Source organism: Lissotriton vulgaris, chromosome 2_1, assembly GCF_964263255.1.
Source record: "Lissotriton vulgaris chromosome 2_1, aLisVul1.2, whole genome shotgun sequence".
Lineage (NCBI taxonomy): Eukaryota > Metazoa > Chordata > Amphibia > Caudata > Salamandridae > Lissotriton > Lissotriton vulgaris.
In genome coordinates, this window is record NC_141687.1 from 672,020,172 (window position 1) to 672,032,475 (window position 12,304).

The window sequence follows — 12,304 nt, forward strand, 5'->3', positions numbered from 1 at the left end:
CAAACTGGGGAGACACTCCACTCTCCCCCGTCCCCCCCCCCCCCCCGCCACCCCTAACAAAAAGAAACCACATCCTGTAATCAGAACAGAATGTTCAATATTTAGGAAACCACCAGCCCTTTCTAGTGTGTCCCTTATTTTCAGGAACCATAGAATTGCAATAATTCCGTTACTTTTCTTTTTTTTAATTTTTTTTTTTTTTATGTAGTTTATAGAGCGCACAGCTACCCCCGAAGGGGTGTCCTGGCGCTAGAACCTGAGCCTCCAGAAGAGAAAAAGGAGCATAGAGCATGGAGAACAGTAGGGTAAAATCAGAGTCCAGAGAAGAGCCAGGTTTTGAGTTTGGCTCGGAAGATGGGTTCAGAGGGACAGAATCTCAGATCGATTGGCAGAGTGTTCCACAGTTTTGCCGCAATGACGCTGAACCCTCTGCCACCCATTCTAGAAAGTCTAAAACGGGGGGAGATCAGGAGGCGGAGGTCATTGGATCTCAAGGATCTGATGGAGCGAGATATAGAGACACGTTTTTTCAGGTAGTTGGGACCGAGGTCGTTGATGGCTCGGTAGGTATGGGTAAGGATCTTGAACTGGATACGGCTCTCCACTTGAAGCCAGTGGAGTTCCTTACGATACGCGGAAACTGATTGGCGGTAGGGAATATTACCAATCAATCTGGCCGCCGCATTCTGGACAATCTGAAGCCGGTCTAACAGATACTGGGGGGCACCAGCATAGAGGCTGTTAGCATAGTCCAGGTGGGACGTGATGAGGGCTTGGGTAACTGTACGGCGGGAATCCAGAGGGAGATAAGGGAGAATTTTTTTGTTCATGCGCATCTTCAGGAAGCAGGCAGAGGTCACTTTGTTGACCTGAGTTTTGCATGAGAGGGAGTCGTCAAACTGGAAACCCAGGTTACGGGCGCTGCGCTGGTACAAGCCGCATAGGGTTTTATAAATGCAGCTAAATTATATATTCCCTCCTCCCCCTCGCTCTCTCTAGCTCTCAGTCTCTCCCACGCACCCCTGCCTCCCCCAGCTCTCTCTGACTCCCACTCACCCTCTCCTCTCCCTTCCTGACTCTCTCTCTTGCTCATTCCACCGCCCACACGCGCTCACCGCCTCTCTGCCCCAACCTGTCCACCTCCTCCAGCCCCCACTCCCGCTCTTTCTCTATCATTGCGGTTTGCTCTAAACATGGCAGGAACTCAAAGCCACAAATCTTTAAACACAAATTCACCGACACACACAGACAAGTAAAATGCATGCACACACAACGACTTGTCACACACAGGCAATTATAAATACAGTCCTACAGATGCTAACATGCAATCCACACCATGCACAGTTACCCCAATACGCGCGCACACACCAGCACAAACCCACATGTTCATGCAGTTACATTCATTACTGTTACATATATGACCGCACAAGCACTCACGCACATGAGCTAATTCAGACATGTACAGATATAAAAAAATAAAGCAAAGACAGATAGATACATGCAACAATTGACATAACGTGTACACAAGCACAAAAGCACTCACGCGCAAACAACAAAGACACAAACAGAGCAAACACAAAATACAGACATATGATTCCATAGATAAACAGCAACGGTTGCTATTTATCTATGCTGCAACACACACATGCAACCGCAAGCAGACACGCAGCACACCTACACTACAGCACATCACAAAGTGTGTTCTATTATGGCATGCTCTGAGCGTGTTTTTATAGTACATTTCCACCCCAGCATCAATCTGCGCAACCATTCAACAACTGGTTCAAATATGTTCTCTCAAGGTTTCAAACTTTATTACAAATGTCACAAAAAGATGTCAATATTTCACTTCTGTTCTTGGATTTTCGTCACAATAAAATACTCTGAACATAATCTTCACAAAAGTTACTTAAAGTTTAAGCTATTGCCATTATAAATTAAAATCCATTTTATTTAAGTATTACTTATTTAAAAAAATTAAAAGACTTTGTAATATTAATACAGCTAAGTCACGTAAATACAAAACATGTTGCATTACAAATGCTATAGGTGTCACATTTGCGAAAGTTATAACTATTGGCATTGTAAATGACAAAGCTATTAATTTAGCTATTTTCAAAATACTGCATAAATAACTTTTGTACAACACATATTTTATATGTACCTTTTTATGCAAAGAAAAAAACAATAACGCATAAATGAAAACATTGCCATTTACAATGCTAATAGCTCAAACTTAAATAATGTGAGACCTATTGCATTGCAAATGCTTGTTTTGTATGAGCTACTGTACTGTTGTGTCTGCTTCAGATTGTGTCCTAATACTATGTAACTGGAATACTAGGTTAGTTTGATTATACCTGCAATGTATATGTTTCACTATGTCACAAATGTACGCTTTTTCGCCCTATCTGTTCATTTAATAAAAACAATTTTAAAAAAAAGTTGCATGATTGCAGGCAGTAATTTGGTTTTAATTGCAAAGTCTGTAAAATACTTGGTTTGCTTTTCCAATAGGCAAGATGAAACCAGTTTATTTCACAACTCTTCAATGGAATCAGAAAGTTTAGAACAACTCTGGGATAACTTGAGCCTGACACCATCTAACTTGCCTCCTGTAAATGCCACTGCTGGCCTACCTCAGAAAGGTAAGCAAAGCTGTAAACAAAGCTGTAAATCTATGCATGATGGGTGTGCAATCCATTTTATTGACTCTTGGCCTGCTCTCTTAATAATTGTCCTTGATTGAAGTTGAGTTCATGCCTTGGAGACTGCCTGCCATCTTTTTTTTCATTTCAACAAGTTTTATTAGCAAATTTTCATATATACTACTGAATTCAGATCACATAGATAATTTCGTATTTCCACTACTTCCTTCAGCTGTATGTCTGTAGATAAATACATACAAGAGGGAGACTTGTTCAGTGCCCCAGACTTCAATGCATTTATTTCTCAATTTCTAACTGCACATGTGCTTTATACTCATGGCAGTACTGCCTTACCAGCATTGCCCACTTGTTTGGTACATGAAAGTTAGTAGAGATGTTTCCCAGATTCCTGTCTACATACTTAATTAAGCAAACATGACATTGGTTGCAAAATGTTTCTAGGGAACTGTAGTAATCTTCCCACATTCCTTTCTCAAACACAGACACATGAGGAACAATCACAAACCCAGGCAAAAGAAAACCGGGAAACTACATGTTATATATGGGTAAGGCATACTACCACCTAATCAAAGATACTGAAACCCTCTACCCCCCCCCCCCCCACACACACACTATTCCCTAGCAACCTGGTGGTCTGCGACACTATCTTACCACCACCAGATTATTACACATATCATGGCCATTCCCTACAACCTGAGGTTCTCAGACTATCTCTCCCACCAGCTGTACGTGCTTAAAAGTCTCTCTCATCCTTCACCATCCACCAAATTCCTTTATCCAGCACCGAGTGACTCATCGTCTTTCTGGAACAGAACCACTCTTCTCAGGTTCCACGTTTGACCATTTTCCAACTTCACCCAGTTTCGTCCAACACCATCAATCTGTAGGGACCCCAAAACTTCAACAAACCTCTTCTTACTCCGCCAGGCTTAACCTTCAACCAGTCTCCCTCACCGATCATGCCTTCACTTTGACCTCCATCCACATTTCTTACCACCTTCTCACTACATCCTTCCTTCAACCATGAAGGAACCAACTTGGTCCCTTGTCTCCTACCCCTCATCTCAAAGGGAACTTTTCCATTGATCGCATTAGAAGTGGTCACCCACAACATGTCCTTTACTGCATTCTGCACACTCAGCCCTGCCTTACTGGCTAATTCCATAGTCTCTTTGATCAAGCTGTCCACCCTTTCCACTTGACCATTACCTTGAGGATTATAAAATTACGTGCAATGATGCTTCACGCCAACACCTTCCAGAAATTTCTCCATCTCGTAGGAAGTGAGCTGCATGAGGTTCTAGGAAATTTCGAAGGTATACCTTCTCTTAAAAATCTCTTCTAGCATTGCAGTGGTGAACTTTGTGTTCACATTCCTCAAACGCCACTTCAAACCACCTCAATTTGGCATATAATAGTGCAGCACAAACCTCTCCTGTTCAGGCAAAAATTCAAAAGGCCCAATAAAATCTAGCCTAATCTTTTACCACAAAATCTGCCTCTGACATATGTTGTTGATCTTTCTTGACACCCTATCGTAATTTCAACCTCTTCTCCGAATTTTTCTATTCCACACCTCTATACCCATTGCTTGACTTCCCAGCCAATCTTGAGCGACCAGAAATTCTCCTTTAATCTCTTCAGCATGAAAGTCTGTCCCATGTGACCTTCATATGCTAAGTTTATTACTTGGTGTTCCTGAAGGTTCATACCTTTCACCCTTCACAATGAGTTTGTTCCTGCTTAAAGACAATTCCTCAACCACCTTATGATAAGGCTTGATGGCATCTGAAACATACTCACTCTTGAACATCTCCCTTAATCATTCTTGTCACTGGCTTTAGTTCCTTACCCTCCCTCCCTCCTAGCTTTCATCTTCTCTTCTATTGAAACTGTTCCCCGCACATCTTCCACCACATCTGCTACAACCTCCTCTATATTCAGGTCAACTTCAACAACCGCTTTATCAGGCATCCTCGATAGGCAGTCTGCCACTTTGTTCTTCCAACCAGGAAAAAAGACTACTACCGTCACAATCTTACATTTGACTGCCAACCTAGTTAGGCATCCTGAGCAATTCATGGTACCAACACCTTAAGCAATGGTTTATGATCTCTCCTGAGTGTTATCGTCATCACCCAAATGAAGGTACGAAAGTGATTGGCCGCTCAGGAAATAGGGATTAACCGTGGGGTGAACATAAATAAAAACCAAGCCCCCTTAGCGAGGCAGATTACTGTAAGGGAAAGTGATGTTGTCAAGTTGACAGGTGGTCTTAACTCACTTAATGGGGAAATACTGCACAATTCTCTTAATAGTGGCTTTTTAACTGATTTACATGCAGAATCAGAATTAAAACTGGAGGAGGGAGCGTGAAATGACCCTTCCAATAGGGATGTTAGTCGCTTAATGTTTTGGAATGTGGCGGGGCTTAGATCCAAAATATTAAATCCTATGTGGTTATAAATAATAGAAGATTTTGACATCATATGCCTCCAGGAGACATGGGCCTTAGAACCGTTCCATCTCTCCGGCTACAAAACTCTGTTCACTTCAGCAGTAGAGGTCCACCATGATAGGGCTAAAGGGGGATTGTCGGTTTTTATTTCTAATTACTTAAACTGCCAGAAGATCCAACTCTTCTCATGCAATCCTTACTACCAGCTAGTACGAATGGATGCAAATAAGGAACTGTCTCTTAATTATAAATTATTATAATAATATCCCCCTTGGTTAACAATTAAAAAGCTGGGCAACGAGGTGAGCAAAGAAACAGATAATAATGCTAAAGATGTATGGGTTGTCTGGGGGGGGGAGACTTCAACTGCACTATTTGTAAGAAAAGTAGAAAAGAGGTATGCAGTATTATGCTGGACCAAGACATCGTCTTAACACATTTTGAGCACTCCACTTGCGGAGACCTGCTAAATGATATTGTTCACTCTGAAGATCTAGGGTAGGCAAACAAAATTGGTCAATTAGAGCTCCCCTTTGCACCTACGTTCATTGGCAGGGGCGTGTTTTCAACATTAGATTTTATAATAACTTCTGTGATGCCCAGGCACATGGTTAAAAGGTGCGGGACCCTTCACACTGCATTAAGTGATCACTACCCAATAATTATGGATATCATAAACCCGTTCCGGGGAGTGGGCGCAAAAAAGACATCCATGCAGAAAGTTCCTGATATTAGCATGGCTAGGCAAAATGGTTATGTTCTAAAATGGGAAAAGGTGGTTCCAAATGACTTTTTTTATGTACCTTGCTATCTAATTGTTTGACTGTTTTAGATGAAAGTGTTGACTGTCAGGAGATCCTTAAACCGTTTAAGGTCATTGCCTGTCAAATTAAGGATAACTTATGGGTGGCCTCTAAATCATGTAGAAAAAAGCCGGGGAAATGGTTTGATACCTCATGTACAAAGGCTCATTCTGAGCTTAAGAAAGCGTTACATGTCGTCCCCCGTGATCTCACATTGGTCAGGGAGGCGCGGAGATTGTATCAGTGTGCACTAAAAAGGAGGAAGTTGGCTATTAAAACGGAGGCCTGGGAGACACTATGTGAGGCCTCAGAGTAAGGATGTTTGTGCTTTCTGGAAAGCAGTGAATGCCCCTTTCTTTGGTGGAGATAAAGCACGTGTTGAAATCGCCATTACTGAGAACTCCTGGGTAGACCATTATTCTAGTCTCTATAGTACCTTATCTGATGGGCAGAATCCTCCGCTGCAGCCACTAACGCAACAGCTGGGGGAAACTAAAGCTGAGAATCTAGAATTTAACGTTACCTTAAAAGAAGTAACGGAGAGTCTCAAAGGAACACTGGCCGGTAAAGCCCCAGGCCCGGATGGCATACCTCCCGATTGTTTAAAAATAACATTGATTTATGGGGCCCATTTCTGGTGCAACTGTTTAATGCATCCTTAGACGAGCCTACCTCCATCATGGTTTATGTCCGTTATAGTGCCTATCTTTAAAAAAAGGAGACAGGCAAAATCCAACGTGCTATCAACCTATCTCCTTGTAAGATAGCACTGTAAAAATTCTAGGAAGAGTGATATTAGGTAGGTTGCAAAAATGGGCAGAAGATTATTATATCCTTAGTGACCTCCAATATGGGTTCCTAAAGGGGGTAGGAACAGTTGATCAGAGCCTGTACTTATTCATCCTTCAACAGAAATACATCAAGGCACGGCATGAACCTATCTATTTTACTTTTGTTGGCTTGACGTCAGCATTTGACTGTTTCACACAGCAAGCTATGGGCCATTATGGAACTCCTTGTTGTAGAGGGAAGTATAATTTCCTTTCTTAAGGAATTGTACTTGGGCGCTATCGCAACAGTGCGATATGGAAAAAACGGTGACTGTACTAGACCATTTGATGTAAGGCGTGGGGTACGCCAGGGTTTCGTCCTAGCGCCATTGTTATTTTTGGTATATATTTGGATTAGAGGACGTCCTGGTGGAATCAACCTGTGATATACCTAGGGTAGCCAAAAGACCCATCCCTGCGTTATTATACGCAGATGATGCGGTCTTGATGGCTCGCACGCCAGTGGCCTTACAGCGCCTTGTAACATCATTTAATACATTTATGTCTAATTTGGACTTGCAAATCAACTGCTCTAAAACATTCACCATGAATTGTGGCCCTGGTTCTAATAGAAAAAGGAGGCCGATGTTTATTTATGCCAGTCCTCTAGACTTTACCCCTGCCTTTCCATATCTAGGCATTTTATTTCATGAATCAGGGTCTTGGGCAGATGCCATAAGAGTAAAGAAAGCCCTGTTTTGCAAATCCATCACAGCGCTTAAAAATTTCTCTAAAAAGATGGGGAAAAACCTACTGTAGAACTGCTGCGAATTTTTAATGCCACTTGCGTTTCTATTGCGGTCTATGGTGCTGGGATTTGGGGCTATGACCACGTACAATCTATTCAGGTTGTAGAAAATAAATTCCTGAGATTCATCTTAGCTGTGCCTGAGAGTGTCTCAAGTTACATTTGTCATATGGAACTTGGCCAACCCCATATTGAAGATACAATCAGAGTCCAACCAGTACTGCAGTGGCATAGGGCTTGGACCAATGATGGGTGCGTACTGAATCGAGCTATCTTAAGGGATGGATTAAGTTTGGACAATGGGAGCAGGATAAGATGGTTCACTTACTTTAGGGACTTTCTTGGAGACATTGGCTGTATGAGTTATTATGACGATCCTTTGTCTATGTGTAATATTACGAGGAAGTCACAAAAAGAAATGTATGAAACATCTGGAAGACATTAGAATGACTGCAGAAATTAAGAAAAAGTCTGTTGTAGCCCATCAACTCGTACTACTGCAGGGCAAAATTCAACCACCTTATTTAACCCTTTCTATGTCTGAACATTCGCGATTCATTTTGACCCGTCTTAGGTTAAGTATTCTTTTATGGGTTTTAAGTTTCCCCGTAATGAATTGTTGGTCTCGCAACCTAATTAAATGCCCTTGTGATAACTCATCAGAGCAGTCTGACATCCACATCCTTTTATTCTGTAAATACTACACTTTACCCCGGAAAAGACTGATTGTACCGATTTTTAAGGAAATGAATGTTAGACGATGTCGCGCCGCCTTTTTAGAACTCAAGAAATTGGATGTTATTTTTATTGTATCTTCCGTTTCGGAATATTTTAGCCATGTTTTTAGATTACGTAAATCAATTTGCACCTGAAGTCAATGTATGTTGCATTTAAATTTATTGCATACTAGCAGCCCGTCCTGACATTGTCCGGGAGCAATCATGGCTCAGGGCCCCCGCCCGCCCTGACGTTGTGCAGTATTATGCCTCTGTTTACTTTGTACGCTTTTGTAACCTGCCCACGTCACTTTTTCCTCCTGTAATGCCCAGTTTGCTACCTTCTCCCGATTGTCACTTTAGCTTTCAGCTGACAATTCCACTTTGTTTGCTTTTATAACCTGCACACGTTTCTTTTTCCGTTTGGCACCTGTGGCTCGCTCACCGCTCCTCGCCGCCGCCGCTCCTCCCTCACGTTTGCTTTGTTCAATACTTACTTGGCGCCCTACCTCATCTGCCGCTCACCGCTCCTCCCGGCCGCTCCTCACTGCCTGCCCGCCGATCCTCACAGCCTGCCCCCCGCTCATGTCCGCTCCTCCTCTGCTCGTCACCGCTCCTCCCCGCCTCCCCGCGCTGATCTCCGCCGCTCCTCCCCGCGCTGATCTCCGCCGCTCCTCGCGCTCGTGTATGCCTCTCCTGATGTAAGCACGCACGTCGCGGCCGGCGCTACTTTGAAGGGACTACTTTTTTTTTTAACTTATATTTTTTAAATCACGTATTTATTTTTAATTTATATAGCCTATGTCCATCTGCACACCCTGTGGATTACAATGATGTATCGGGTGTGTGGATTGGCGCTGCGGTTCCCGAGTTTACCCGCCTCAAAGCCTCAAAGTTCTTACTTTATAATAGTAGTATAGATTTGTACCTACATTTGCATTTCTAATAACCTAGTGGTCCTAAATGTTTCTTTTAATAACAATGATGATGTGGTAAAATTATTTGTTTTTATGTACTTTTATGGATATTAATTTTTAACCGAATAAAGTCGAATTTAATTGATTGGCCGCTCATGTGGCCGCCAATGCTCTCACTCAGTGACAGTAATTCCTTTCGGAATTTTTCAATGAGTGACTCAAAAGCTATGGTCCTTGCTCCTTCTCGTGTATCTCACAGCCCCAATGCCGACAACACTGGCATCTAAAGTTAGTACAGTTTTGAAATCACATTGAAACTGAACTGTATCATGCTTAATTTGCTCAAAGGTTTTTTTTTTTTTTACATCTTCCAACTCCAATTCGCCCCTCTTCCCCCACCCTCCTCCCCCCTTCAACGGCTCTCTCAATGGTTCTGATTTATCCGCAAAATCTCTGACAAACTTAGAGTAATATTCCACAAGTCCCATGAATAAATGCAACTTGTCAATATCAGGGGTTTCTGCATTCACTATGGCACTCACAAGATTAATTATGGGTCTTGCCCCCTCCCAGAAATGAGAACCCAAATATCCAAACTCTTGCACTAAACATTTACACTTCTCTATTCTGCTATTATGAGTATCCACACTGGCCCAAAAGATCAATATATCATCTTAAAAGGAAACTGCATTGTTGATTCCAAACAACTCATTGGATACTGAGGCTCGTGAAAGTTCCAACCCCGAGAGCCATTACCACACCGGAGTGCCCTAAACATGCTAACCATTTAACCAACATTGGCCACAAATCCCAGTTTAATTCATAAAACACTTGCAGTCACTAGTGGGCGCACAGGTTGGGTTAGCACAGCACACACAAGCAAACTTGCTGGAGCATGACTACTGCACTGGTTTGAATATGCGACACCTGATTTCTCTGCAGGTGATGACCGTAGTTTGATCACAGGTGCCTGGCTCTCCCATTGCCAAAATATGTAGAAAATCTTTTTCCAAACACAACTGGAGACTTCTGTTGTAACCACGCTTCAACTTTATTTGCAGATGAAAACTTGTCTGACAAGCCAGACGCCAACAGTATCTTCCTCCGTTCTTCCAATTGCCACAAAACCTTGCTATGTCACAAGGCCCTTCTCTTGCATAAATGCATTCCATCCCCGTAAGATGCTGTAAGCATGAACACAAAAGCCCAACTCAATGTAACCCATTATAACCTATCCCCTTATCTTCAACATTATAACGCAGGAGCCCCATATATATGGAAATAGAACCCAAAGATGTCTAGGTTCTCGGATACAGGCTTCCTGATGCAGACTCTTTTATTGAACTTATAAGGTTTTGTCTAGAGGGTGTAAATAGACTATTTGCCCCTTGAAACTCTAAGACTTAGTGGAGAGCTGGTTTTGCTTCTTCTACCAGTTATTCAGGCAGCGGGTGGTACTCTAGCCAACCTTGGGGTCAGCAAACTTATTTATTTATTTAGAAGTTTTCTATAGCGCTAACAAGACCCGAAGGTAGCAGAGCGCTTTACAGTAAAGGCATGAGAAGGTGGATAAAAAGACAAGTAACAAATAAAGGTGATCATCAAATGACAGTTCGTACAGTAGGACTTCTTGGCAATAGGATACAGAGTTCTCACATAGTTCTGGGGATGGATGTTGATCCTAGTTACCCAGGACCTAGGGAACGGATGAGGAACAAGGATTTGAGTTGGCTCTTGAATTCCTACATATTTTGGCAATGGGAGAGCCAGGCACCTGTGATCAAACTACGGTCATCACCTGCAGAGAAATCAGGTGTCGCATATTCAAACCAGTGCAGTAGTCATGCTCCAGCAAGTTTGCTTGTGTGTGCTGTGCTAACCCAACCTGTGCGCCCACTAGTGACTGCAAGACAATAAAGAATCTCCAGACTGTCCTGTAATTGAATTATTTTGCACTAACTGTAAGCGAAACCTCTGTTGCCATGGTGCATTACTAGTCTGCTGGCTGCATCAGGGTTGGGGTAATGGCGGGATATGCAGATGGTTGGCTTGTAGTAAAGCTGATCAGTGGGCATTCTCGCCAAGACCACACTAGAGTCACTTGCCAACAGTACTATTTGCTACTTTCACAGATGGCAATCTTCATTTTTTTTGGAACCTGGGATTGTTATCTCTGAAGTCTAATAAATTGGACCTTTGCTGTGAACAAAACCACTGGCCAGTGTCTGATTCTTTTCTGGATCACTCAGAGCAATAGATGTGGCAACCACTGAACTCTGATTAGCAAGCCCATTAGATTTCCTTTAGCATGATTGCTTAAGCCAAGGACCAATAACTGCCTTCTTTATTCTCTGATGCAGCACCAAAGAGTTGGTGTACCATTTGACAGAATGCTACTGGGAAGACTAATTTGTGATGTGTGGTTTGTCTCTTGGTCTCAGAGTTTGAACTATGCTGTGACCAGGCTGATCATTACCAAGCAGTCTTAGAGGTTTTGCATGCATGAAGAGCACAGATATCTTTGAGTTTCTCGAAGGCGTCGCAGATCATACTGTGAATGCTACCCTATCTGAAATGGCTGCAGTGGAGTTTGAAATTCTGACAATAGGGGTTCCTCCCTATCCTCGTGTGACCTTACTTTGCCCACCCAGAGGAAGAGTCAGATGGAACTCACTAAGTATGCCACTAAGTATGCCTGCAGATTTGGAGATGTCGATATACAAGCTGCTGCATAACATCCAAGTGTAGTAGTTCAGAGAACAGATTATTAATCCACTATGATTTTATTTCGAAAGCCATTGGTAAATTTTATTTATATTTGTTTTTTAAATTTGTAGGGTGCAACAGCTACCCAAAAAGGGTTTCCCAGCGCCAAGGCAGGGACTGAGAGCAGGAAAGCAGTAGTGGGGAGAAGATTACTGATTGAATAACTTGGCTTTGCAATTGAGGTATTGGCAGCTTGTCTGAAATTTCCAGATAATGTTCAGTATTTCTGGCAAGATAATAGGCTACTAGCTTCTCTTGCATGTCACACTGCACCAGCAGGGAAGTCTCCACTGGCTGTGGATATCTCCTTCTTTGAATTGCTCCAGCACCTTTGTGCAGATCTTACTATCTTCCCTCTTTTGATAGCCTGCCAAAGTGCAGTTGCGTTCTTGTGCTG

General features: G+C 42.6%; 1 protein-coding gene and 1 long non-coding RNA gene across 2 annotated transcripts in view; one reads left to right on the top strand and one right to left on the bottom strand.

Moving 5' to 3' along the window:
• Window positions 1–12,304, bottom strand: part of LOC147730957 (uncharacterized) — a 334,638-nt gene that overhangs the window by 168,869 nt on the left and 153,465 nt on the right. The window lies entirely within an intron of this gene.
• Window positions 1–12,304, top strand: part of DEPDC7 (DEP domain containing 7) — a 346,534-nt gene that overhangs the window by 155,786 nt on the left and 178,444 nt on the right. Inside the window, exon 3 of the mRNA XM_086955861.1 lies at window positions 2,518–2,648. Coding sequence (XP_086811987.1) covers window positions 2,518–2,648 — 131 coding nt within the window. The remainder of the gene's footprint in view (window positions 1–2,517; window positions 2,649–12,304) is intronic.